Source organism: Pteronotus mesoamericanus, unplaced genomic scaffold, assembly GCF_021234165.1.
Source record: "Pteronotus mesoamericanus isolate MK-2021 breed Mesoamerican mustached bat unplaced genomic scaffold, CSHL_Meso_final contig_64, whole genome shotgun sequence".
Lineage (NCBI taxonomy): Eukaryota > Metazoa > Chordata > Mammalia > Chiroptera > Mormoopidae > Pteronotus > Pteronotus mesoamericanus.
Window position 1 is genome coordinate 5,280,950 of NW_026555224.1, and position 25,113 is coordinate 5,306,062.

The window sequence follows — 25,113 nt, forward strand, 5'->3', positions numbered from 1 at the left end:
CATATTAAGAAACAGTATTTAAATGGGAAAGTTGGTATTCAACCCCATTCAACTCATTCAGAGTTAAAGTGTATGTTCCTTCCAATATATGCCATTGATGGTGCATAAAGACAAAATATCTTGTGTAACAAAAAGAAAACGCCCTTTCTTTTTTACCCCAAATGGCAGTGGTTTTTTCCTTCCTAGGTGTCCTCATTCTATCTTCTCCCTAGACCTCAGCACCAGGCTCGGGAAACTGCTTATTTAAAATCTCTATTTAGATGAATGTTTAAGTGCCTGTGTCTAAAATGCAGCACTTAATTCCCTGAAGCTGGGAATCTAATCAACAAAAAAACCCAAGCAAGCAAAATAGAACCAGTGATGTGGAAATAAAGAACAAATTGACAATAATGAGAGGGGAGAAGGGAGGAGGAAAATGGGGGAAAGAAGAAGGGTCATCAAGGAACATGTATAATGCACACAGACAAAGACAATGGGGCAGGGATTCAAGGTGGGAGGTTGGGGTGGATAAGGCAGGGGAGAGTGATGTAGGAAAAATGGGGACAACTGTAATTGAACAACAACAAAAAGAGAATATACCTCCACCAAAACAGCACTGAAAGGCTAAAAGGACTGCTTTAAGAAGATGAAGAAAAAGAGTGAGAGAGTGATGAACACAGATACAAAGGGAGTAAAAGGCAATGACAAGTACCTATCAATAATAAACTTAAATGTTAATGGAGTAAGTGCTCCATCAAAAGACATACGGTAGCTGAATGGATAAAAAAACATGACACACACATATGCAGCCTACAAGAGACCTACCTCAGAACAGAGGACCTGCACAGATGGAAAATGAAGGGTTGGAAAAAAATATTCCAAGAAAATTGACAGGAAAAAAAAATCTGTGATAGCTATACTATATCAGACAAAATAGATTTCAAAACAAGGCCATAAAAAGAAAGGCCACAGAAAGATACTTCATAATACTCAAAGGAAGAATCCATCAAAAGATAAACATTGTAAAAATATTAGCACCCAATATAGGAGTACCCTAATATATAAGAAACATCTTGGAACACTTCAAGAAAGATACAGAGAGCAATACAATTATAGTAGGGGATTTTAACACCCCACTGTCAACAATGGATAGATTTTCCAAACAAAATATCAATAAGGATATTGTAGAACTGAATGATGCATTAAATTATATGGACTTAACTGAATATAAATAAATAAATAAATAAATAAATAAATAAATAAATATATATATATATATATAAACATTTCTTCCCATGAAGCAAAATATACATTCTTTCCAAATGCACATGGAACATTTTCAAAGATAGACCACATGAGGGGACATAAAATGAGCCTCAACAAATTCAAGACAATTGAAATAATACCAAGAATTTTTCTCAGACAATAAGGGCTTGAAACTAGAAACCAACCTCAAGGAAAAAACACAAACACACTCAAATTTGTAGATATTGAATAGCATGCTATTAATCAATGAATGGGTTAATAATAAGATCAAGGAAGAAGTAAAGAGTTTCTGGAAACTAATGAAAAGGAACACACAACAGTGCCAAACCTATGGGACACAGTGAAGACAGTCGTGAGAGGGAAGTTCTTAGCAAAACAAGCTTACCAAAAAGATAGAAACATTTCAAATAAACAATATAACCTTACATCTACAGGAAATGGAGAAACAACAATAAACAAAGCCCAGAGTGAGTAGATGAATGAAATAATCAAGATCAAAGCATAATTAAATGACATAGAGACTAGAAGAATTCAAATGATCAATAAATCCAGGAGCTTGTTCTTTGAAAAGGTAAAGAAAATTGACAAACCTTTAAACATACTCATGAAGAAAAAAAGGAGAGGACCCAAATTAATAAAACCAGGAAAGAAAGAAGAGCTATTACACCAATACTGCAGAAATAAAACATCATAAGAAATTACTACAAACAAGTATATGCCAAGAAATTTGAAAACGTAGGTGATATGGACAAATTTTTAGAAACTACTAATCTTCCAAAACTGAATCAAGAAGAAGCAGAAAGCCTGAACATACCCATAACTGCTGGTGAAATTGAAGTAGCAATTAAAACTTTCCTTGCCCACAAAAGCTCTGGACTGGACAGTTTCAAAGGATATTTTTACAAAACACTTAGCATGAGCTAACCCCAATCTATTTCAAACTATTTCAAAAAATCCAAGAAGAGGAAAGATTCCCAAATTCTCTTTATGAGGACAACATCATCCTAGTTCCAAAACCAGATAAAGACACAACAAAGAAAGAAAACTATAGACCGATATCACTGATGAACATTGAGCCCAAAATCCTTAACAAAATCTTGGCCAACCACATCCAGCAATGCATTAAAAAGACCACACACCATGATCACATGGGATTCATTCTAGAGACATAAGGATGGTACAAAATTTGCAAATCAATACATGTAATATATCACATAAACAAAAAGAAAAACAGAAATCACATGATCATATCAATAGATGTTGAAAAATCCTTTGAAAAAGAGCAGCACCCATTTATGATAATACTTAGCAAAATAGGAATAAAAGGGGCATACCTCAACAAAATAAAGGCCATATATGAGAAACTTACAGCCAACATACTACTCTACAGGAAAAACTAAAAGTTTGCCCCCTAAGAACATGCACAAGATAAGGGTGTCTGCTTTCACCACTTCTATTCAACATAATATTGGAAGTAATATTTCCAATATGTGACATATTTCACAGATATAGAAAAAATATTTCAAAAATTTATTCAGAACCATAAATGACCCTGAATAGCCACAGCAATTTTGAGAGAGAAGAACAAAGTAGGAGAGATCACAATATCTGATATCAAATCATACTACAAGGCCATGGTAATGAAAACAGTCTGGTACTGGCATAAGAACAGATATATAAATCAATAGCACAGAATAGAGAGCCCAGAAATAAATCCAAATCTCAATGGTCAGTTAATATTTGACAAAGGGGGCAGGAGCAAAAAATGGAGTAAAAATAGTATCTTCAATAAATGGTTTTGGCAGATATGGACAGCTACATGAAAAAATATGAAACTAGACCACCAATTTACATCATGTACTAAAATAAACTGAAGAGGGATAAAAAATATAATGTAAGTTGTAACACCATAAAATTGCTAAAGAAGAACATAGGCAGGAAAATTTCATATATCTGATATATCAATACTTTCACTGATATTTCCACTAGGGCATGGGATATCAAGGAAAGAATAGACAAATGTGGCTACATCAAATTAAAAAACTTCTGCATGGCTAAAGAATTCATCAGCAAAATAAAAAGTGAAATGATCATAAGGGAAAGCATATTTGCCAATGACACTTCAGACAAGGTTTTGATTTCCAAAATATATAAAGAACTCACAAAATTCCATGCTAGGAAAACAAACAATCCAAATAAAAAATGGGCAAAGGATCTGAACAGACACTTCTCCAAGAAGGACATACAGAGCGCCCTGAGATATATATAAGGATGCCTAACAACACTAGCCATCAGAGAGATGCAAATTAAAACCACAGTTAGGTTCCACTTTACACCAGTCAGAATGACCATCAAAAACAAATCAAAAAACATTAAGTGCTGGCGAGTCTGTGGAGAAAAGGGAACCCTAGTACACTCTTGGTGGGAATGCAGATTGGTGTAACCACTATGGAAAACAGTATGGAATTTCCTGAAGAAACTAAAAATGGAACTGCCTTTTGATCCAGCAATTCCACTACTGGGATTATACCCTAAGAATTCTGAATCACCAATTTAAAAGAACCTATGAACCCTTAAGTTCATAACAGCCTTATTTACAATAGCCAAATGCTGGAAAAAGTCTAAATGCCCATCAATAAATGAGCAGATCAAAAAACTATGGAACTGCCTTTTAATCCAGTGATTCCCCTGCTGGGACTATAAGAATCCCAAAATGCCAATTCAAAAGAACTTACGCACCCCAATGTTCATAGCAGCACAATTTACAATAACCAAGTGTTGGAAGCAGCCTAAATGCCCATCAGTAGATGATGGTGTCAAAAAATTATGGTATATTTACACAATGGAATACTACTCAGCAGAAAGAAAAAAAGAACTACTACACTTTGTGACAGCATGGATGGAACTAGAGAGCATTATGCCAAGTGAAATAAGCCAGGGGGCAAAAGACAAATACTATATGATCTCACCTATAAGCAGAACCTAACCAACAAAACAAAGATGCAAGGAAAAGAAGACCAGCAACACTGAAAGGGAAAGAAACCAACAGAGACAAGAGGGAAGGAGGGAGGGGTGGGCAGGGGAAAAGGAAAGGAAGGGGAAAGTCAAGAAACATACAGCAAAGACTCATGCACAAAGCCAAAGTGGGGAAGGATTGAGGGAAGGAGAGGGCTGGGGAGAGGAAAGTGGTAGGGGGAAGGTGAAGACAAATGTATTTGGAAAAATAAATTAATTTAAAAAACTAGTACATTTACACATGGAATAGTATGCAGCAGAAAGAAAGAAGCTCCTCCCCATCACAACAGCATAGATGGAACTGAAGAACATTAAGCTAAGTGAAATAAGTCAGGCAGTGAAAGATAAATACCATATCATCTCACCAAGTGGAACCTAATAAACAAAACAAACAAATAAGCAAAAAAAAAAAAATAACCAGAGACAAATAACAAACTGACAGGGATGGGGGGAGGGATAACAGGGTATAGAAGGGGAACATATCCATAAAAAAGGGGACAAGGACATGGGGTGGGGATTGTCTTTGTGACTATGTTTGGCGGGGCAGGGGAGAGCAAGGCAGGGAAAATGGTGACAACTGTAACTGAACAATAATAAAAAATATTTTTATTTTTAATTAAAAAATATTTTTCTTTCTTTCTTACTTTCCCCCAACTGACATCTAATCCTCTGCTGAGGGGACAGCAAGATAGGCAGACTGGCTTTAGGACATGGCTATTCCCTACATTTTTCCAGAAACCAGACTGGCACATCCACCTCAAGGGAGAGCCTAGGAACACCACCCTGGTTTGGCAGGCCCCGACTCTGGACTTTAGAGGCCCTACCCACTATCCTACTAGAGCATTCACCCTGCCAAGTTGAGGGAAATGATCTGTGACAGACTTTGACATGTGGAGCAGACATGTGGGAACACACACACCATTTTCCCTTAAGCCTGAATGGCAGCTCCCACAGAGGATGCAGGGACCCCATCCTCCCAATTCCACCAGAAGCCCTCTCAGAAAAAGATGTGTCAGTGGCTAGACTAAAATTAATTCCAGGACCATAGGCAGAAGCAGGGAGAAGCAAGTTCTAGCAGTTCCTTTGGTCATTAGTTGGCCCACCCTGTGCTGGGCCCTGTGCTGATAAAAAAACAAGACTTTCGGGACAGTGAGGCCCATTCCAGATACTGCCAAGCTGGAAGGAGATAGCCACAGACTGTGGATCTCTTGTAGCTTTGAACAGGCTGCCTAGAGCTAGACTGCACAGCCTCTGATGTTGGCTTACACTAACGCCAGACATCAGAGTTGTATCCAGAGGGAGAACCCAGCATGTAAGCACTAAACTATGCAGAGACAAATGCCACTTCATATTTTTTCATTATTTTTTTCTTTTTCTTAATTTATTTTTTATTTTTTAATTAATTTATTTTTTGAAATACATTTTTTTCTGCCTCCCCCACCACCACTTTCCCTTGCCCCCTCTCCCCTCTCCCTCCCTCAATCTTTCTCCTTTGGTTTTTATAAAGCATGGCTTTATATCACTTTTTCTTTGATTTTTTCTTATTTTTCTCTATTTTTTCTTTCAAATCTCATATTTTACTCTTCCATTTTTTACTCCATTTTGCCTTCTTCCTTTTCTTATTTTTTTAATTTTATTTTTTCCCTTTATTTGTTGTCTTGTGGCAATTCCCTGTTGCTATCCCTTACTCTTACTGTTTTCCTTGCCTACCTCTTCTCATAATTATTTTTCTTTACTTTGGTTTTAACTTATTCTTGTTTTTCTTATCATATTCTATTTCTCTTTTCACTTTTATAATTGCTCTTTCATCACTGATTTTTCTGTTGTTGTTGATTTTCCTTTTTTTTTTTTTTTTTTTTTTTTTTTTTTTGCTTCTATGGGTTTTGTTTTCTGTGTTATTTTGCTTTGTTCTATCAGCACCAGTACAACAGCATACAAGATGTGTTGGGGGTTGAGCCTCTCAGTCAGCCAGCCAGAGAGGATAACACACCAATGAAAGGGCCAACAAACTCAAGACCCAAATACACAACAGGGCCCACATCAATTGCACAAGGGGCATTTCTACGGCATCCAGCTCAGGAGATCAAGACAACTACACCTCTAAGTCCCACGGGACACCTACCACAGAAGGCTACCCCACAAAGACAGGGAGTCAAACCAGATTTATCTATATGTGGAAAGAAACAAAAAGAGTCAGCTAAACTGGGGAAACAAAGAAACAATGCCCCCCTTAACAAAAAAGGAGGAATCCACAGAAGAAGAGCTAGTTGAAATTGAGGCAAGCAGTTTATTAGACATAGAATTCAAAGTAATGGTTATAGAATGATCAAGGAACTTAGTGAAAACTACAAGGAAGTTTTTGGGAGCTATAAGGAACTTGGTGGGAATTATATCACATAAAAAAAGGACATAAATACCTTGAAGAAGAACCAGTTGAAAAGTCAAGGAACATATAGCAAGGACTCATGGACAAAACCAAAGGGGAAGAGCTGAGGGAGGGAAGGAGGGAGGGGGCAAGGGAAAGTGGTGGGGGGGAGGCAGAGACAAATGTATTTGAAAAAATAAATTAAAATAAAATTTAAAAAAAAGAACCAGTTGGAACTGAAGAATAAAATATCTGAAATGAAGAATACACTAGAAGTAATTAAAAAGTAGGTTAGGTTCCGCTTATAGGTGAGACCATATGGTATTTGTCTTTTGCCCCTTGGCTTATTTCACTTAGCATAATGCTCTCCAGTTCCATCATGCTGTCGCGAAGTTTAGTAGTTCTTTTCTTCTTTCTGCTGCGTAGTATTCCATTGTGTAAAGGTACCATAATTTTTTGATCCTATAAGCGGAACCTAACCAACAATACAAAGATGCAAGGAAAATAAGACCAGCAACACTGAAAGGAAAAGAAATCAACAGAGACAAGAGGGAAGGAGGGAGGGGGGCCGGGGAAAAGGAAGGGAAGGGGAAAGTCAAGGAACATATAGCAAGGACTCATGGACAAAACCAAAGGGGAAGAGCTGAGGGAGGGCAGGAGGGAGGGGGCAAGGGAAAGTGGTGCGGGGGAGGCAGAGACAAATGTATTTGAAAAAATAAATTAAAATAAAATTTTAAAAATAAATAAATAAATAAATAAAAAACAAAACAAAACAAACAAACAAACAGTAGGTTAGATGAAGCAGATGATTGAACCAGTGATTTGGAAGACAAGGTAGAAAAAATATCCAAACAGAGCTACAAAAGAAAAAAAGAATGTGGATGGTTTAAGGGAATTGTGGAACAATATGAAACAACAATATATGCATCATAAGGATACCAGAAGAAGAAGAAAGTGAGCAAAGGTTAGAAAAACTTTTTGAAGAAATAATGACAGAAAACTTCCTTAGCCTGGTGAAGTAAAAATTTACACAAGCTCAGGAAGCACAGAGAATCCAAAGAGGAGGAAGCCAAAGAGACCCACACTAAGACACATTAAAATTAAAATAACAACGTAAAGACAAAGAGAGATCCTTAAAGGAAGCAAGGGAGAAACAGACAGATAACTACAAGGGAGCTCCAATAAGGCTGCCAGCTGGTTTCTCAAACAGAAACACTTCAGCCCAGAAGGGATTGCATGAAGTATTTAAAGTAATGTAAAGCAAAGATCTGCAACCAAGACTATATCCAGCAAGGCTATCATTTAAAAATGAAGGTGAGCCCTAGCTGGTGTGGCTCAGTGGATTGAGTGCCAGCCTGTGAACCACAGAATAGCCAGTTCAATTCCCAGTGTAAGTCACATGCCTGGGTTCCAGATGAGGTCCCCAGTAGGGAGCAAGCAAGATGCAACCACACATTGATGTTTCCCTCTCTTTCTCTCTCCATTCCTTTTCTAAAAACTAAAACAAACAAACAAACAAAAAAAAACCCCAAAAAAAGATTGCAAAGTGAAATAAACTTCCCAGAAAAAAAAAACACCCACTAAAAGAGTTCATTAACAGGACCTCAAAATGGGGGAGGACTAAGTGGAAGTCACATGACCTCCTCCAAGACCAATCTGGACTTACAACTAAATTGTGGAGAAATCACCTGGAAAACAACTGAAGAACAGAGAGAGGGGAGCCTTAAACTCTCAGACAGACAAATTGGCTTCAGAACAACCTAACTGGTAAGGAGTGCAGTAGAAGCTTGAGAAGGTAGGCTAGGCATCCATGGGCGGCAGCGCCAGAGGGACATTGAATGGCCAGTTGAATCCCCCTGAGAAGAGCAGTGTCTAAACCATAAGCAGGGATGGCCTATGATGCTGAAGCACAGGAAGCACACAGAGAGCAGCCAGCTGTGAAAAGCGACAGCGAGCTCTCTGCCTAAGACAGGCAGCTGGAGACAAAAAGAGCCATTTAAAGGGTCAATGCAAAAATTTGTAGTGGAAGCCACTTTCCTTGGTCTCCAATGGAGGCAGGGGCAGAGTGAGCTGGAGCTGCCTGAGGAGAGACTGGAAAAGGAGGTTTGGGAGAAAAAACTCCCAAGTGGACTGCAAGCTCTGGATGCTGACACATACCCCATTCTACAGCTGCCATCTTGCTCAGGCAGATCACTCCCCCGAGTGGCAGCAACACAAAAGGGCACAAAGCCATGCTCCCAGTAGGCTCGGCCCGGCCTGCTGTTGGGCAAGTCCAATGGCTCAGTACAGAGCAGCAGTCACAGATAGTAGATCCCTGGCTAAAAGGGACACAGAGTGGTCAGTAGACACTTTAGGAGAATGTGGCAACGGAGGCATTGGTGAGAGAACAGATAGATAGCCAGGGGAATCCTGGTGCTGACTACCCCCGCACGTGGCAGTAGTCATCTTGCGCAGACACACCACTCCACTGAGCTGCAGCAGCAGGAATGACACAGTAGTCATGCCCCAAGGAGGGATTCTGCCCTACCCTAACTGCTGAGGGCAGAGTGACTAGATTAACAACTGGAGAAGACAGACACAGATAGCATTTCCTGGTAATCTGTTAAACACTGCCTAAGGTCAGATGGGGTCAACAGCTGATATCACCAGAGGTAGATACAGAAAGAAAGAAAAAAAAGTTGTTTCCTACAAGAGAAGTTCACACAACAAAGTCAGGGAGTCAAGACAGATCAATTTAAGAAGCAAAAGCAAAGAAGAAGGGTCTCACAAATAATGGGAAGGAAAATAAACATCACCTAATTGAAAGGAAAGGAGGAATCCCCACAAAGAGTACTAAATGAAATAGAGGCAAGTCAACTATCAGATATTGAGTTCAAAACAATGGTTCTAAGGAAGCTCAGTGACCTCAGTAAGCTCAAAGTGAATGACCAAAAACTACAAGGAAACTATGAGGAACTTATTGCAAACTATATCAGCACAAAAAAAAAAAAAAGGAAGACAAACTATCAATAAGAGGCAAGACAAAATGAAGAATACAATTTCTGAATTGAGAACACAGTAGAGGGATCAAAAGCATGGTTGATGAAGCAGACGATTGAATCAGTGAGCAAAAGGAGAATGTAGAAAAAAGCTCCAAGAAAGAGCAAGAAAATGAAAAAAGACTTTAAAAAAAAAGGAAGAGGCATTTAGGGAAATGCAGGACAACCTGAAATGTAATAATATCTGTATAATAGCACTATCAGAAGGAGAAGAGAAACAAGAGACAGAGAACCTGTTTGAAAAGGTAATGATGGAAAACTTCCCTACTTGGAGGAGAGAAAACAACACACAAGTCCAGGAAGTACAGAGGGCCCCATTCAACAGGAACCCAATGAGGCCCACTCCAAGACACATAATAATTGAAATGACAATAATCAAAAGACAGAGAATCCTAAAGGCAGCAAGGGAGAAACAGGTAGTAACATACCAGGGAACCCTGATATGGCTCACAGCTAACTTCTCAACAGAAATATTGCAAGCCAGAAGGGAATGGCAAGAAATATTCCAAGTCATGAAAGAGCAAGGGTCTGCAGCCAAGACTACTCTTCCCAGCAAGGCTCTCAATTAAAATGGAAGGTGAAGTAAGGAATTTCTCAGGCAAAAGAAGACTAAAAGAATACACCTCCACCAAACCAGCACTACAAGGTATGCTAAAGGGACTGCTTTAAGAATATGAAGAAAAAGAGTGAGAAAGAGAGGATCACAGGTACAGGGGGAAAAAATGAATAGGTTACCTATCAATAATAACTTTAAATGTAAATGGAATAAATGCCCCAATCAAAAGACATAGGAGTGCTAAATGGATAAGAAAACATGACCCACATATATGCTACCACAAGAGACCTACCACAAAACAAAGGACCTACACAGTGAAACTAAAGGGATGGAAAACAAATATTCCAAGCAAATGGACAAGGATATAAGGAAGGGATAGTAATAATTATATGAGACAAAATAGATTTCAAAACAAAGGTCATAAAAAGAGACCCAGAATGACACTTTATAATACTCAAAGGAAGAATCCACCAAGAAGACATAAACATTGTAAACATATATGCACCCAACATAGGAACACCCTATATAAAAGGAAAATCTTGGAGGACTTCAAGAAAGATATGAACAGCAACATACTAATAGTAGGGAATTTTAACACTCCACTCTCTAATATGGATAGATCTTCCAAACAAACATCAACAAGGATACTGTGAAACTGATGACACATTAGATCAAAAGAACTTAACTCACATTTATAGAACCTTTCATCCCAAAGAAGCAAAATACATATTCTCAAATGCATGTGGAACATTGTCAAAGATAGACCACATGATAGGACACAAAACAAGCCTCAACAAATTCAGGAAAACTGAAATCATAACAATCATTTTCTCAGACCACAAGGGCTTGAATCTAGAAACCAACCTCAAGGAAAAAAACTCAGAAACAGTCACCTCATGAAGACTGAGTAGTACACTATTAAACAATGAATGAATCAATAATGAAATTAAAAAAGAAATAAAAAAGTTTCTAGGAACAAATGAAAAAGAACACGCAGGAGTCAAAAACCAATGGGAAACAGGGAAGGCAGTCCTGAGAGGGACATTCATAGCAATACAGGCCTACCTTAAAAGATAGAAACATTTCAAATAAGCAACGTAAACCTCTAGCTTCAGGAACTGGGTGAGGGGGTGGGGAACAAAGCCCAGAGCAAGTAGAAGGAAGGAAATTATCAAGATCAGAGCAGAACTGAATGACATAGAGACTAAAAGAATAATTCAAAAGGTCATTCCATGAGTTGGTTCTTTGAAAAAAGAAACAAAATCAATAAGCCTTTAAGCAAACTCATCATAAAAAAAAAATGAAAGAGGAGAAATAACAACAAATACAAAGGACTGTAAGAAATAACTATGAATAATTACATGTGAAGAAATTTAAAAACCTCAATAAATTGGACAAATTTCTAGAAAAATTAACCTTCCAACATTGAATGAAGAAGAAGCAGAAAGCCTGAACAGACTGATAATAGCTAGAGAAATTGAAGCAGTAATGAAAAAACTCCCAGAACACAAACTCCCTGGAACTGACAGTTACACAGGATAATTTTACAACACATTTAAGGAAGAGCTAACTCCTGTCTTTCTCAAACTATTCCAAAACAACGAAGAAAAGCGAAGATTCCCAATATTTTTATGAGGACATCATCATTCTAATCCCAAAACCAGGTAAAGACACAACTGAGATGATTGGATCAAAAAATTATGGTACATATACACAATGGAATACTATGCAGCAGAAAGAAAAAAAGAACTACTAAACTTCGCGACAGCATGGATGGAATTGGAGAGCATTATGCTAAGCGAAATAAGCCAGGGGGCAAAAGACAAATACCATATGATCTCACCTATAAGCAGAACCTAACCAACAATACAAAGATGCAAGGAAAATATGACCAGCAACGCTGAAAGGAAAAGAAATCAATAGACACAAGAGGGAAGGAGGGAGGGGGGGCAGGGACAGGGAAGGGAAGAGGAAAGTCAAGGAACATATAGCAAGGACTCATGGACAAAACCAAAGGGGAAGAGCTGAGGGAGGGAAGGAGGAAGGAGGCAAGGGAAAGTGGTGGGGCATAGGCAGAGACAAATGTATTTAAAAAAAATAAAAGAGGAAAAAATAAATAAAAGCATAGGGAAAAAGAATAGATAAATGAGAAAATGCTCCCAATATAGCATTAAGTGGGAAAGTGAGGATATAAAATGTATGTACAATAAATAGCAATTTGAAAAACAAAAAGAAAACAAAAAAAAAAAACCAAAAAAAAAAAAAGAAAGAATACTACAGGCCAAAATGTTTGGTGAACATAGATGCTAAAATCCTCAACAAAATATTAGCAAATCACATCCAGCAATACATTAAAAAGATTATCCACCATGATCGGGTGGGATTCATCCAAGGGATGCAAGGATGGTTCGATATTTGCAAATCAATAAATGTGATACATCACACAAACAAAAGGAAAGACAAAAACCTCATGATCCTATCAATAGATGCAGAAAAAGCATTTGATAAGGTACCACATCTGTTTATGAAAAAAAAAAACAAAACACTCAGCAGAGTGGGAATAAAGAAGGCATACCTCAACATAATAAAGGCCATATATGAAAAACCTGCAGGCAACCTCATATTCAATGAGGCAAAAACTAAAATCTTTCCCACTAAGATGAGGAACAAGACAAGGATGTCCTCTTTCATCACTGCTATTCAAAATAGTATTGGAATTCCGAGACACAGTGATCAGACAAGAAAGAGAAAGAAAAGGCACCCAAAATGGAAAGGAGAAAGTAAAACTATAAATGTTTGCTGATGACATGATAGTGTACATGGAAATCCCAAAGACTCCTCCAAAAAACGACTTGACCTAATAAGTGTATTTGGCAAAACAACAGGATATAGAGTCAGTATTTGGAAATCAAAGGCGTTTTTGTATACCAACAATGAAATCTCAGAATCAGAAATCAGGAAGAAAAGTCCCTTTTGCTATAGCAACAAGAAAAATAAAGTACCCAGCAATAAACTTAACAAAGGAGGTAAAATACATGTACACTGAAACTATATAACACTGAAGAAAGAAATTAAGGAAGACACAAATAAATGGAAGTACATACCGTGTTCAGGGATTTGAAGAATTAACATCATCAAAATATCCATACCACCGAAAGCAATTTATAGATTCAATGCAATCTCTATTAAAATACCACTGATATATTCCACAGACAGAAAAAACATTTCAAAAATTCATATGGAACCATAAATTACTCTGAATAGCAACACCAATTTTGAGAAAGAAAAACAAACTAGGAGAGATCACAATACCTGACATCAAACTATATTACAAGGCCACTGCAATCAAGACAGTCTGGTACTGGCATAAGAAGACACATAGATCATTGGAACAGAGTAGAGAGCCCAGAAATAAACCCATGTCCCTATGGTCAATTAATAGTCAACAAAGAGTGCAGAAGCATAAAATGAAGTAAAAATAGCCTCTTCAACATATGATGCTGGGAGAGCTGGACAGCTACATGCAAAAAATTAAAATTTGACCGCTAACTCACTCCATACACAAAATAAATTGAAGATTGTTAAAAGACTTAACTATAAGTTATGACACCATAAGAGTTCTAGAGGAGAACATAGGCAGGAAACTCTCAGGTATACCACACAGGAATATTTTCATCAATATGTCCCCTAAAGCAAAGGACATAAAGAAAAAAAGTTAAACAAATGGAACTTCATCAAAATAAGAAGCTTCTGCACAGCTAAAGAAAATGTCTGCAAAATGAAAAGTGACCCAACTGAATGGGAAAATACAGTTGCCAATGATACTTCAGACAGGGGATTGATCTCCAAAATAAATAAAGAACTCACATGACTCCATTCCAGGAAGATAAACAATCCAATTAAAAAATTGACAAAGGACCTGAACAGACACTTCTCTGAGGAGGACATTCACAAGGCCTAGAGACATATGAAAGGATGCTCATCATCAATAGCCATCAGAGAGATGCAAATTAAAACCACAATGAAATACCACTTCACACCTGTCAGAATGGCCATCATAAATAAATCAACAAACAATGGGTGCCGGTGAGGTTCTGGAGAAAAGGGAACCCTAGTACACTATTGGTGGGAATGCAAACTGATGCAGCCACTGTGGAAAACATTTTGGAATTTCCTCAAAAAACTAAAAATGGCCTTTTACCCAGTGATTCCACTGCACTGCTGGGATTATACCCTTAGTATTCCAAAACACCAATTCAGAAGAACCTATGTACCTCAATGTTCATAGCAGCACAATTTATAATAGCCAAGTGTTGGAAGCAACCTAAGTGCCCATCAGTAGATGAGAGGGTCAAAAAACTATGGTACATTTACACAATGGAATACTATGCAGCAGAAAGAAAGAAAGAGCTACTATTCTTCGCTATAGCATGAATGGAACTGCAGAGCATTATGCTAAGTGAAATAAGCCAGGCAGTGAAAGACGAATGCCATATGATCTCACCTATAAGTGGAACTTAATCATCAAAGCAAGCAGGCAAGGAAAATATGAACAGCAACATTGAAAGAAAGAAGATACCTACAGGAAATGGAGAGAGGGAAGGTAGGAAGTAGTGCGAATAGGATGGGGAAGGGTCAGATCAAGGAACAGGTGTGAAGGATACAGGGACCAAGACAAACTGGGGAAGAATTGACAGGGGAAGTTGGTGGTGGGTGAGGCAGGGGAAAATTTTAGCAGGCAAATGGAGACAGATGTATGTGAGAAATTAAAAGAAAAATAAATAAATAAATTTAAAAATAAAGGAGTTCATTAACACCAAATCAGCACTGCAATAATTTCTAAAATATTGCTTTTAGAAGAAGTAATATAGAGAGGGGAGAACATAGGTATAAGGAATAAAACAGCAATGAACAAGTACCTACAATAATAACTTTACATGTAAATGGATTAAATGTTCAAATCAAAAGACATAGGGTAGCTGAATGGATACAAAAACATTATCAATATAAATGCTGCCTACAAGAAACCCACATCAGAAAAAAAGATTTACACAGGCTAAAAATAAAGGGATGGAAAAATATATACCATGCAAATGGAAACAACAACAACAAAAAAGGAGTAGCGATACTTATATCAGACAAAATAGACATCGAGACAAAGTCCATGAAAAAGACAAACAAGGTCACTACATAATACTTAAGGGGTGAATCCAAGAGGAATAATCCTTATAAGCATATACATGACCAATATTGGAGCATCTAAATATATAAAGAATATCTTGGTGTACTTTAAGGAAGAGATTAATAGTGATATAGTCATTGTAGAGGATTTTAACACTCCACTGTCATCATTGGATAAATTTTCCACACAAGAAGTCAACAAGGAAACAGCAGCCTTAAATAACACACTAGATCGAACGGATTTAATTTCTATTTCCAGAACATTTCATTATTAAAATGTCCATACTACCCAAAACAATCTACAGATCCAATGCAATTCCTATTACAATTCCAATGACATATTTCACAATTCTAGAACAAGTATTCCAAACATTTATATGGAGTCCAAACTGACCCTAAATAACCTCAGCAATCTTGAGGAAGAAGAATAAAGTTGAAATGATCAGAATATCTGATATCCAACTATACTGTAAGGCCACTGTAATCAAAATTGTCTTGTACAGGCATAAGAATAGGCAAATAAATCAATGGAAAAAAATGGGAAGCCCAGAAATAAACCCACTACTTCATGGTCAACTAATATTTGACAAAGAGGTAAGAGAATACAATGGAGTAAAGACAGTCTCTTCAATAAATGGTGTTGGGAGAACTGGACTAGTACTTGCAAAAAAAAATGAATCTAGACCACCAACTTACACCATACACTAGAATAAACTCAAAATGGATAAATACTTAAATATAAGTAGCGATACCATATGAATTCTAAAGGAAAACATAGGCAGTAAAATTTTACATATTTTCCATAGCAATATTTTTGTCTAAATATCTCCTAGAACAATGGAAACAAAGGAAAAATAAACTAATACCTCAAATTAAAAAGCTTCTGTACAGCTAAAGACACCATTCAGCAAAATGAAAAAGAGAACCCACTGTATGGGAGAACATATTTGCCAATGATACATCAGGCAAGGGTTTAATCTTCAAAATACATAGAGAAGTGATATGTCTCAACCAGGAAGAAAAACAATCCTATTAAAAATTGTACAAAGCACCTCAATAGACACTTTTCCAAGGAGGACATAGAGATGGCCCATAGATATATGAAAAAATGTTTGACATCACTAGCCAACAGAGAGATGCAAATTAAAACTACAATGAGATACTACTTCACACCTACCAAAATGGCTATCATTAATAAATCGACAAACAAGAATGGTGGTGAGGATGTGGAGAAAAGAAACCCTAGTGCACTGTTTTTGGGAATATAGAGTGGTGCAGCTACTGTGGAAAATAGTATGGCATTTTCTCAGAAATTAAAAATGGAACTGCCTTCTGCCTTGGAGATTCTACTTCTGGGAATATATACAAAGAATCCTGGAACACAAATTCAAAAGAATCTATGGACCACTATGTTCAAAGCAGTGCTATTTACAATAGCTAACATTTGGAAATAGCCTATGTGCCCATCAGTAGATAGGTGGATAAAATAGCTGTGTTACACTTAAACAATGAAATACTATGCAGCAGTCAAAAGGAAGGAACTCTTACCATTGTGACAATGTGGATGGAATTGGAGACTATTATGCTAAGTGAAATAAGCCACACAATGAAAGACAAATACCATATGATCTCACTTATTACTGGAATCTAAGGAACAAAATGAATTAAAGAGCGAAATAGAATTAGAGGCACAGAATCAAGGAACATAGTGATGGTCATAAGAGGGGTAGGGGTACTGTGACTGTTTTGAAAAGAAGGTATTAGAAAAAGAACATATATACATCACCCATGGACATGAATGATGATGAGGGGTTGATTGTGGGAAATGGTGTTGGGGGAAGGAAAGCAAAAGGGGAAGAATTGGGACAACTATAATAGAATAAACAATAAAATATTATAAAAAATAATAATAAAATAAAACACTCAATAAAATAGGTATAGAGGAACAGTACCTTAACATAATAAAGGCCACATATGATAAACCCTCAGCTAATAAACTCAATGTTGAAAAACTGAAAGCTTTTCCTCTAAGATCAAGAACAAGACAAGGGTATCTATCCTTTAAACATAGTTCTGGAAGTCCTAGCCAGAGCAATCAGAATACATAAAAAAAATAAAAGGCATCCAAATTGGAATGAAGAAGTGAAAGTGTCACTTTTTGCAGATGATATGATTCTTCACACAGAAAACCCTAAAGAATCCACCAAAAAAGAGTATTAGTAACTATAAACAAATACAGTAAAGTTGCAGGATACAAAATCAACATGCAAAAACCCATTGCATTCCTATATATTAACAATAAAATTTCAGAAAAAAAAATAATTCCTTTTGCAATTGCAGGAAAAAGAATAAAATACCTAGGAATAAACTTAATGTAGGATGTAAAGGATCTATACACTGAAAACTACAAGACATTATTAAAAATAGATTGATTCTATGTTAATGGTTATAAGAATCAACACAATTAAAATGTCCATATTACCCAGAACAATAGAGAGATTTAATGCATTCCACCAAAATCTCAATGGAATTTTTAAAAGAAATAGAAAAATTAGTAGATTTGTATGGAACCATACAAAACCCCCCAAAACCAAAGCAATCCTGAGAGGAAAGAAAAAGAGTTTTTTACTTGGGTCGACATACCAAAATAGAGACCTACATGTATCACATATGGGAGTATAAATACCTTCAAAACTATATGAACTTGCATGGAGGGATCTGGGATTCCTGAAGCTGTGGGGTTAGGAGGCCAAATCAATGTTAGATAGACCTTGGAGAGGCAATGTAATGCCAGTAAATATACAAGATTCCTGAATACTACACGCCTGCAACTGATCTAGACAGACTGTAAGATTCAAGAGTCCCCATTAATGAACAACCTGGCAGAGAAGATTAGAAATAGACAAGTGCAAAAAACACTTGTGAACAGAAATTAATGTTCTGGACCAGTCATTTTCAACCTTTTTAATCTCATGACACACAAAAACTAATTACTAAATTTCTGCAGCACACCAAAAAATATATTTTTTTGAGAATCTGGCAAAAATTAGGTATAATTTTGATTCACAGTGGGTGGCTATTGTTGTGTAAACTGTTGTCATTCTTAAATTTGACAATCTACAGGAAAAGAGGTCATTGCCCCTGACTAAATAGTCAGGTATTGCATGTTTTAAAAATTTGTGCAGCACAACAATTGAAAATTGCTGTTCTAGACTCTACTTTTTTTAAATGAGAGTATTCATAGAAGACCACGATTATAGTTTATAGAAAACCTGATGCTATTCTAGAGGAAGGAGAAAGATTTATTATATACTGTATAAATTCCATTTATATCTTTCTCAAAAGAAGTAAACAAAATGGCCATAACCTTTTACTAGCATATGATCATTTTCTTGATATTTCTAGTAACAGACATACAATAAACTGTAAACTAAATCACTTTTATCAAGAAAAAGATATGTGTGAAACAATACCTTGCACAAATGTTGGACCTGTATACCTGCCACCAAATCATCAGGTTCAGCTTCAAAATATTTGCTTTCAATTTTCTCATAAAATTGCCTTGCTTCATTTTTTTTCTTGGGTTTTTCCCCAAACCAATGAGAATGCTAAGAAGGTAATAAAAATGTAATCACTGCAAAAACACAGAAAAATGAAGCAATAGAAAATAGTTTACCCTCTTACTCTTTGTACTGAGATAGACAGAGAATTTCTTGGGATTAAATTTTACAACTAATTGGCTATAATTTAAATCACCAAGTCATATATGCAGATTGCTCTATTTAAATCATAACTGTCCAAGAGGAATAAAAGAAAATCTTTCCAAATCAAGGTCATAGTAGAATGTATATTATATTACTTTCTGTCATATCTTTTCCTAGCAATATATAAGCCAATGATAATAAGGGGAAAGAATGAGAATTGGAGGGCGAGAAGTAAATGCTGGCCATTGTGCTATGGTTCTGACTCTAAGAAATGTGGACTAACCAAAATAATATACCAGGCGGCGAGTGCCTAAATATGGAACATAAGTAAACCTCTTCTTGTTAGCATCTAAAGACCCTATCTCATGTTAAATTTTTTATGCTGGAGAGTTCAATCCCTTATAAAACACTTGCCTGCAAAAGTGATGGATTACTCATAATTTGTAAAGTTTGGGGTTCCAGGCCATGATATATGGGTTATTTATATTTATATACAGTGGAATCTTTATTGTGTATTAGAAAAGGGTTATTCAATTCATATGCCTAATGTAATTAGAATGATTCTTTCACCTATTATGACCTATTATTTCAACTACAGACAGTGCACAACTAACTAATGATGGCTTTTATATAAGTTACAAAACATCCATAAGGACCATGGCCTCTCTTGCTAACAGAAGCAGCACAACTCACCAGCAAGAAAAAGTTCCATGGCTTGGGCACACCATACTCTCCCGGAAAGACTGCTTCTATATACCAGGCCACAAGACCATACAAGACAGCATCAAATAAAAACATTCCCAGTATATAGACAAAGACAAAATTCTCTGCTGTGATTGGTGAGAAGATGTTACTCCATTTAATTCCAATTTCTAAGAGATAACAGGAGACATTTAATTCAGGTGTCCACTGAGACAAAGTTATTCATTTGGATCATAATTAAAGAGTGAAAAGTGTTAATATTCTCTAGAGATGCCCATTATATTTAGCTCCTTTCTTGTACTATTAGAATTTAGGAGATCTGAGCAAGTAATCATGTAATATGCCTCTTACTATGCCAAAGATAAATAAATAATTGGTAATAATTGAAACAAAAATAAAATGTACTAACAAGTCAGGAAAATAAGCTTTAAGAAAAATAAGCAGACCTATGGGTTAAGACAGTAGCTCTTCTCCCTACCCCCTTCTTCATGCTATATGTTCAATGGCATATATAATTTTGGAATAATGTAATCACTGAAAAGTAGATATGGATGGTTACTACAGAACAGACTAGGGGAATGTTTGCATAGGTACTGTACTGATGGAAAAAGGAAGAAGAAAATTATTAAAAGCAGACCCATGTCACTTCATCCCCTACCCCTAAACATCAGGTGACAACTCCAAAAGGAGCAGGGGGAGGCCCTAACAGCATAGAGTAAATTTACAGAGGGAATGTGGAAGCTCATGTACTATAGGTAATGATATAAAGTACTGTGATTTTTTTGAAGGACAATTTAGCAATATCAGTAACATTAAAACTGTGAATATCCTATGAGGACATGGCAAAATTCACAAGGTTAATACTCACTGTCCATTTCTGCCTTGACTAGGAATTTAGTTCCCAGTGCCATTACAATATTTGAGCTAAGACAGGAAGCCAGCTTCTGGGTGAGTGTCATCTGTGTGTAATTTGAAGAGATTCTGGTAGCTGGGAAGTAGGTGGCGAAATAAATAAAACCTCCAACAGATACAGCAAAATGTACTGCCGATAAGAAGGAAATAATAGGGTAAATTTAAGCAAGCAGAAGAAATCTGAAATACAAATATCTTTGTGTTATTATAAGAGAGCACTATGGTAAGCACACTGAGAATAGACATTTGTCTGTTTTGTTCACCACTGCTTCCTCAGTACATTACAAAATGCTTGGCACTTATAAGTGCTTAACAATATTTTTGAATGAAATAAAGGTAAAAATAAAAACATTTAAATAACTACTTTCTCTTAAATGTATCATTCTATAGGCACTAACTATGACTATTACATCTTTTAATGGAAATTTACATAGTTGTTATTACTTAAAATATTGTAAGTACTATTATTGACATAACCAAAAATACCTAGATTGTGTTTGCAGACACTGATATATAGTCTATGTCATTATATTGGAGGAAAAGAACATAGAGAGTTACAAAGTTGGTGTCAAACAGCCAGATGTGTTTTAGAGAATGAAGTGCTCCAAAAGTGTGACTCATAAAAAATTACAGACAAAATTCTTGTTAAGAAATCAAGTAACCTCATCTAGAGTTAAAATGCAACATTCAAATAAAAATCAGGTATTATGAATAAAACATATTATCCCACTATTAGGAATGATTCTTGCTTCTCCTCTTTACCACACACCTCACTCCACATACTTCATTCACCAATTAGAAAATTTATGGTTTTTTTTATAATTTAAGATTACTGTATTTCTTTACAAGAGGAACACTTTAACAAATTTTACTGGTGTCAATCAACCCTTGTTCAAATTGGGCACACATCAATCTAGCATTATGGGAGTTTTATTTGGAAGAGAACTTAACTATTAATACAAATGTCAAGATGTTTTATGTACTAAACAATGTCTTATTTTTTACAAATAGAATTTTAAAGATAATGAGAAGAGTCAAATTGAAGATTACAGGGGCAATATATCAGATGCATCTGAGAACATAACAACAAAATATATAGAGCAAAAAAATACCAGGACTTCTAAGATAAATATAGAAATCTACAATAATAGTGGGAAAGGTGGAACAAGTATAAAATATAAAGATGTGGAGAAGTGAACAATATGATTAACAAATTAGCCTAATGTAAATACATTCTCAACTACCCAAACAAGCTCATAACATACATTTTCCAGACAGATGTGGATTATTCATTTAAAAAAACTGGAGTTTAACTAGGCTATAAAATGAATTCCAAAAAAAAATTTTAATGAAATTAAATAAGCTGACAATCAACAGCCAAAAGATAGCTATAAGAACCCAGTACTCTGGGAAATTTAGGCACACAATTTTGAACAATTCTGAACTTAAATAATAAATCATAAAAATAATTCTTAAATGTTTTAGTGGAATAAAAAAAGTGTGCATGTGAGACTTCAAGGAGGTGAAGGAGTAGAAGTCACACTGACATCCTCCAAGGACCAATCTGGAATTACAAATAAATTGTGGAGAAATCACCTGGAATTAACAACTGAACAAAACAAGAGAGGAGCCTTAAAACCTTGGACAGACAGAGGAATCAGATTTAGCACAACCTAACTGGTAAGGAGTGTGGTAGACGCTCAAGAAGGCAGGCTAGGCACTCATGGGTGTCAGCACCAGAGGAATATTGAAAGGGCCCATTGGATCCCCCTGAGAAGAGCAGGGTCTAAACCATAAGCGAAGATCTCCAGACTACAGCACGAGAGTCCAAAAAGAACATAGAAAACAGCCAGATGTGAAAAGTGGCAGGGTGTTCTCTGCTGGAGACAGGCGGCTGAAGACACAAAGAGCCATTAAAAGGGCCAACACAAAAATTTGTAGTGGGAAACACTTACCCTAGGCTCCAGCGGAAGTTGGGGGACAGAGTGGGCTGGAATCGCTGGAGGAGAGACTGGGGAAGGAGGCTTTGGGGAAAGAACAGAGAAAGCAGACTGCGGGGTCCTGGTGCTGACTCACCCCCCATTCCACAGCTGCCATCTTGCTCAGGCAGAGACCACTCCCCCAAGTGGCAGCAGCATGAAAGGACAGAAAGCCAAGCTCCTCCTAGGCTCGGCCTGGCCCGGTGTTGCACAGGCCTGGGTTCTGAGTACAGAGCAGAAGTCACAGATAGTAGATCCCTGGATAAAGGGGACGCAGAGTGGTCTAGAGTCACTTGAAGAGTCTGGATACAGAGGCATTAGGGAGAGACTGAGGCAGTAGCAGGGGAAGTCCTGGTGCTGACAGTTCCCATAATGCAGCAGCCGTCTTTCTTACGTGGACCACTCCCCTGAGAAGCACCAGTGTGAAAGGACACAGTGGCCACGCCCCCAGGAGGCTCTGCCCTGGACCTGTGTTGCACAGACCCAGGTACTGAGTGCAGAGTGGCAGCCACAGATAGTATATCCATGGCTAAAGGAGATGCATAGTGGTCTAGAGACTCTTGAGGAATGTCTGGCGATGGAGGCGTTGGGGAGAGAACTGAGGTAGTAGCTGCCAGGATCCTGGGGCTGACTCCTCCCCCATATGATAGCAGACATCTTGCTCAGGAAGCCTATGCCCCTGAGTGGCAGCACCGTGAAAGGACGCAGTAACTCTGCTCACAAGAGGGTCTATACACTACCCAGATGGCTGAGGGCAGAGTGACTACATTAACAACTGGAGGAGACAGACACACAGAGTAGATTCCTCGAAGTCACTGAAAGACTGCTTAAGGTCAAACAGGGTCAACAGCTGCCATCAACAAAGGCAGATCCAGAAAGAAAGGAAAAAAGAAAGCAATCTCCTAACATAGCAGTTCACACCACAAAGTCAGGAAGTCAAGACAGATCAATATAAGAAACAGAAGCGAAAAAGAAGAATCTCATAAATAATGGGAAGAAAAAGAAACTTCCCCCAATTAAGGGAAAGGAGGAATCCCCACATGAGAGCTAAATGAAATAGAGGTAAGTCAACTATCAGATATTGAGTTCAAAACAATGATTCTAAAGAAGTTCAGTGAACTCAGTGAGCTTGAAGAGAATTATAAAAAACTACAGGGAAACTGAGGAAATTATTGCAAACTAATCAGCATAAAAAAAAGAAACTATCAATAAGAGGCAGGACAAAATGAAGTATACAATTTCTGAATTGAAGAACACAGGAGAAGGAATCAAAAGCAGGCTCAATAAAATAGAGGATCAAATTAGTGAGCTGGAGGAAAGATATAAAAAGCTCCCAGAAAGAGCAAGAAAATGAAAAAAGACTAAAAAGAATGAAGAGGTAGTCAGGGAAATGCAGGACGATCTGAAACATAATAATATCCATATAACAGGGATACCAGAAAGAGAGGGAGACAAGGAAGAGAATGAGAACCCGTTTGAAAAAGTAATGATGGAAACTTCCCGAATTGGAGGAGAGAAAAAGTCACACAATTCCAGGAAGCACAGAGGGCCCAATTTAAGAGGAACCCCATGAGGCCCACTCTACGACACATCATAATTAAAATGTCAATAATCAGAGACAAAGAGAAAATCCTAAAGGCAGCAAGGCAAAATCAGGTAGTAACATACAAGGGAGCCCCGATACGACCAGCAGCTGACTTCTCAACAGAAACACTGCAGCCAGGAGGGAATGGCAAGAAATATTCCAAGTAATGAAAAGGAAGGGCCTGCAGCCAAGACTACTCTACCCAGCAATGCTCTCGATTAAAATGAAAGGTGAAGTAAAGAGTTTCCCAGACAAAAGGCTAAAGGAATACACCGCCAGGAAACCAGCACTACAAGGTATGCTAAAGGGACTGCTTTAAGAAGATGAAGAAAAAGAGTGAGAAAGAGGATGGCAAGTACAAGGGGGGAAAATTAATAAGTACTTATCAATAATAACTTTAAATGTAAATGATTAAATGCCACAATCAAAAGACATAGGAGAACTGAATGGATAAGAAAACATGAGCCATATATATACTGCCTATAAGGGACGTACCTCAGAACAAAAAACCTACACAGACTGAAAGCAGAGGGATGGAAAAATATATTCCAAGCAAATAGACAGGGAAAGAAAGCAGGGATAGTGATACTTATATCAGAAAAAAATCAATTTCAAAACGAAGGCCATAAAAAGAGACCCAGAATGACACTTTATAATACTCTAAGGAAGAATCCATCAAGAAGACATGAACATGGTAAACCTGTATGCACCCAACACAGGAGCACCCAAATATATAAGGAAAATCTTGGAGGACTTCAAGAAAGACATATACAGCAACACACTGATAGTAGGGGATTTTAACACCCCACTGTCTAAAATGGATAGATCGTC

The 25,113-nt window shown here is 37.1% G+C and overlaps 1 protein-coding gene across 1 annotated transcript in view; it reads right to left on the minus strand.

Moving 5' to 3' along the window:
• Positions 1 to 25,113, minus strand: part of LOC129076783 (phospholipid-transporting ATPase ABCA3-like) — a 242,139-nt gene that overhangs the window by 155,482 nt on the left and 61,544 nt on the right. The window contains exons 8-10 of the mRNA XM_054580937.1: positions 20,675 to 20,848; positions 19,798 to 19,976; positions 18,874 to 19,008 (exon numbers count right to left, since the gene is read on the minus strand). Of these exons, the coding sequence (XP_054436912.1) occupies positions 18,874 to 19,008; positions 19,798 to 19,976; positions 20,675 to 20,848 (488 nt within the window). The remainder of the gene's footprint in view (positions 1 to 18,873; positions 19,009 to 19,797; positions 19,977 to 20,674; positions 20,849 to 25,113) is intronic.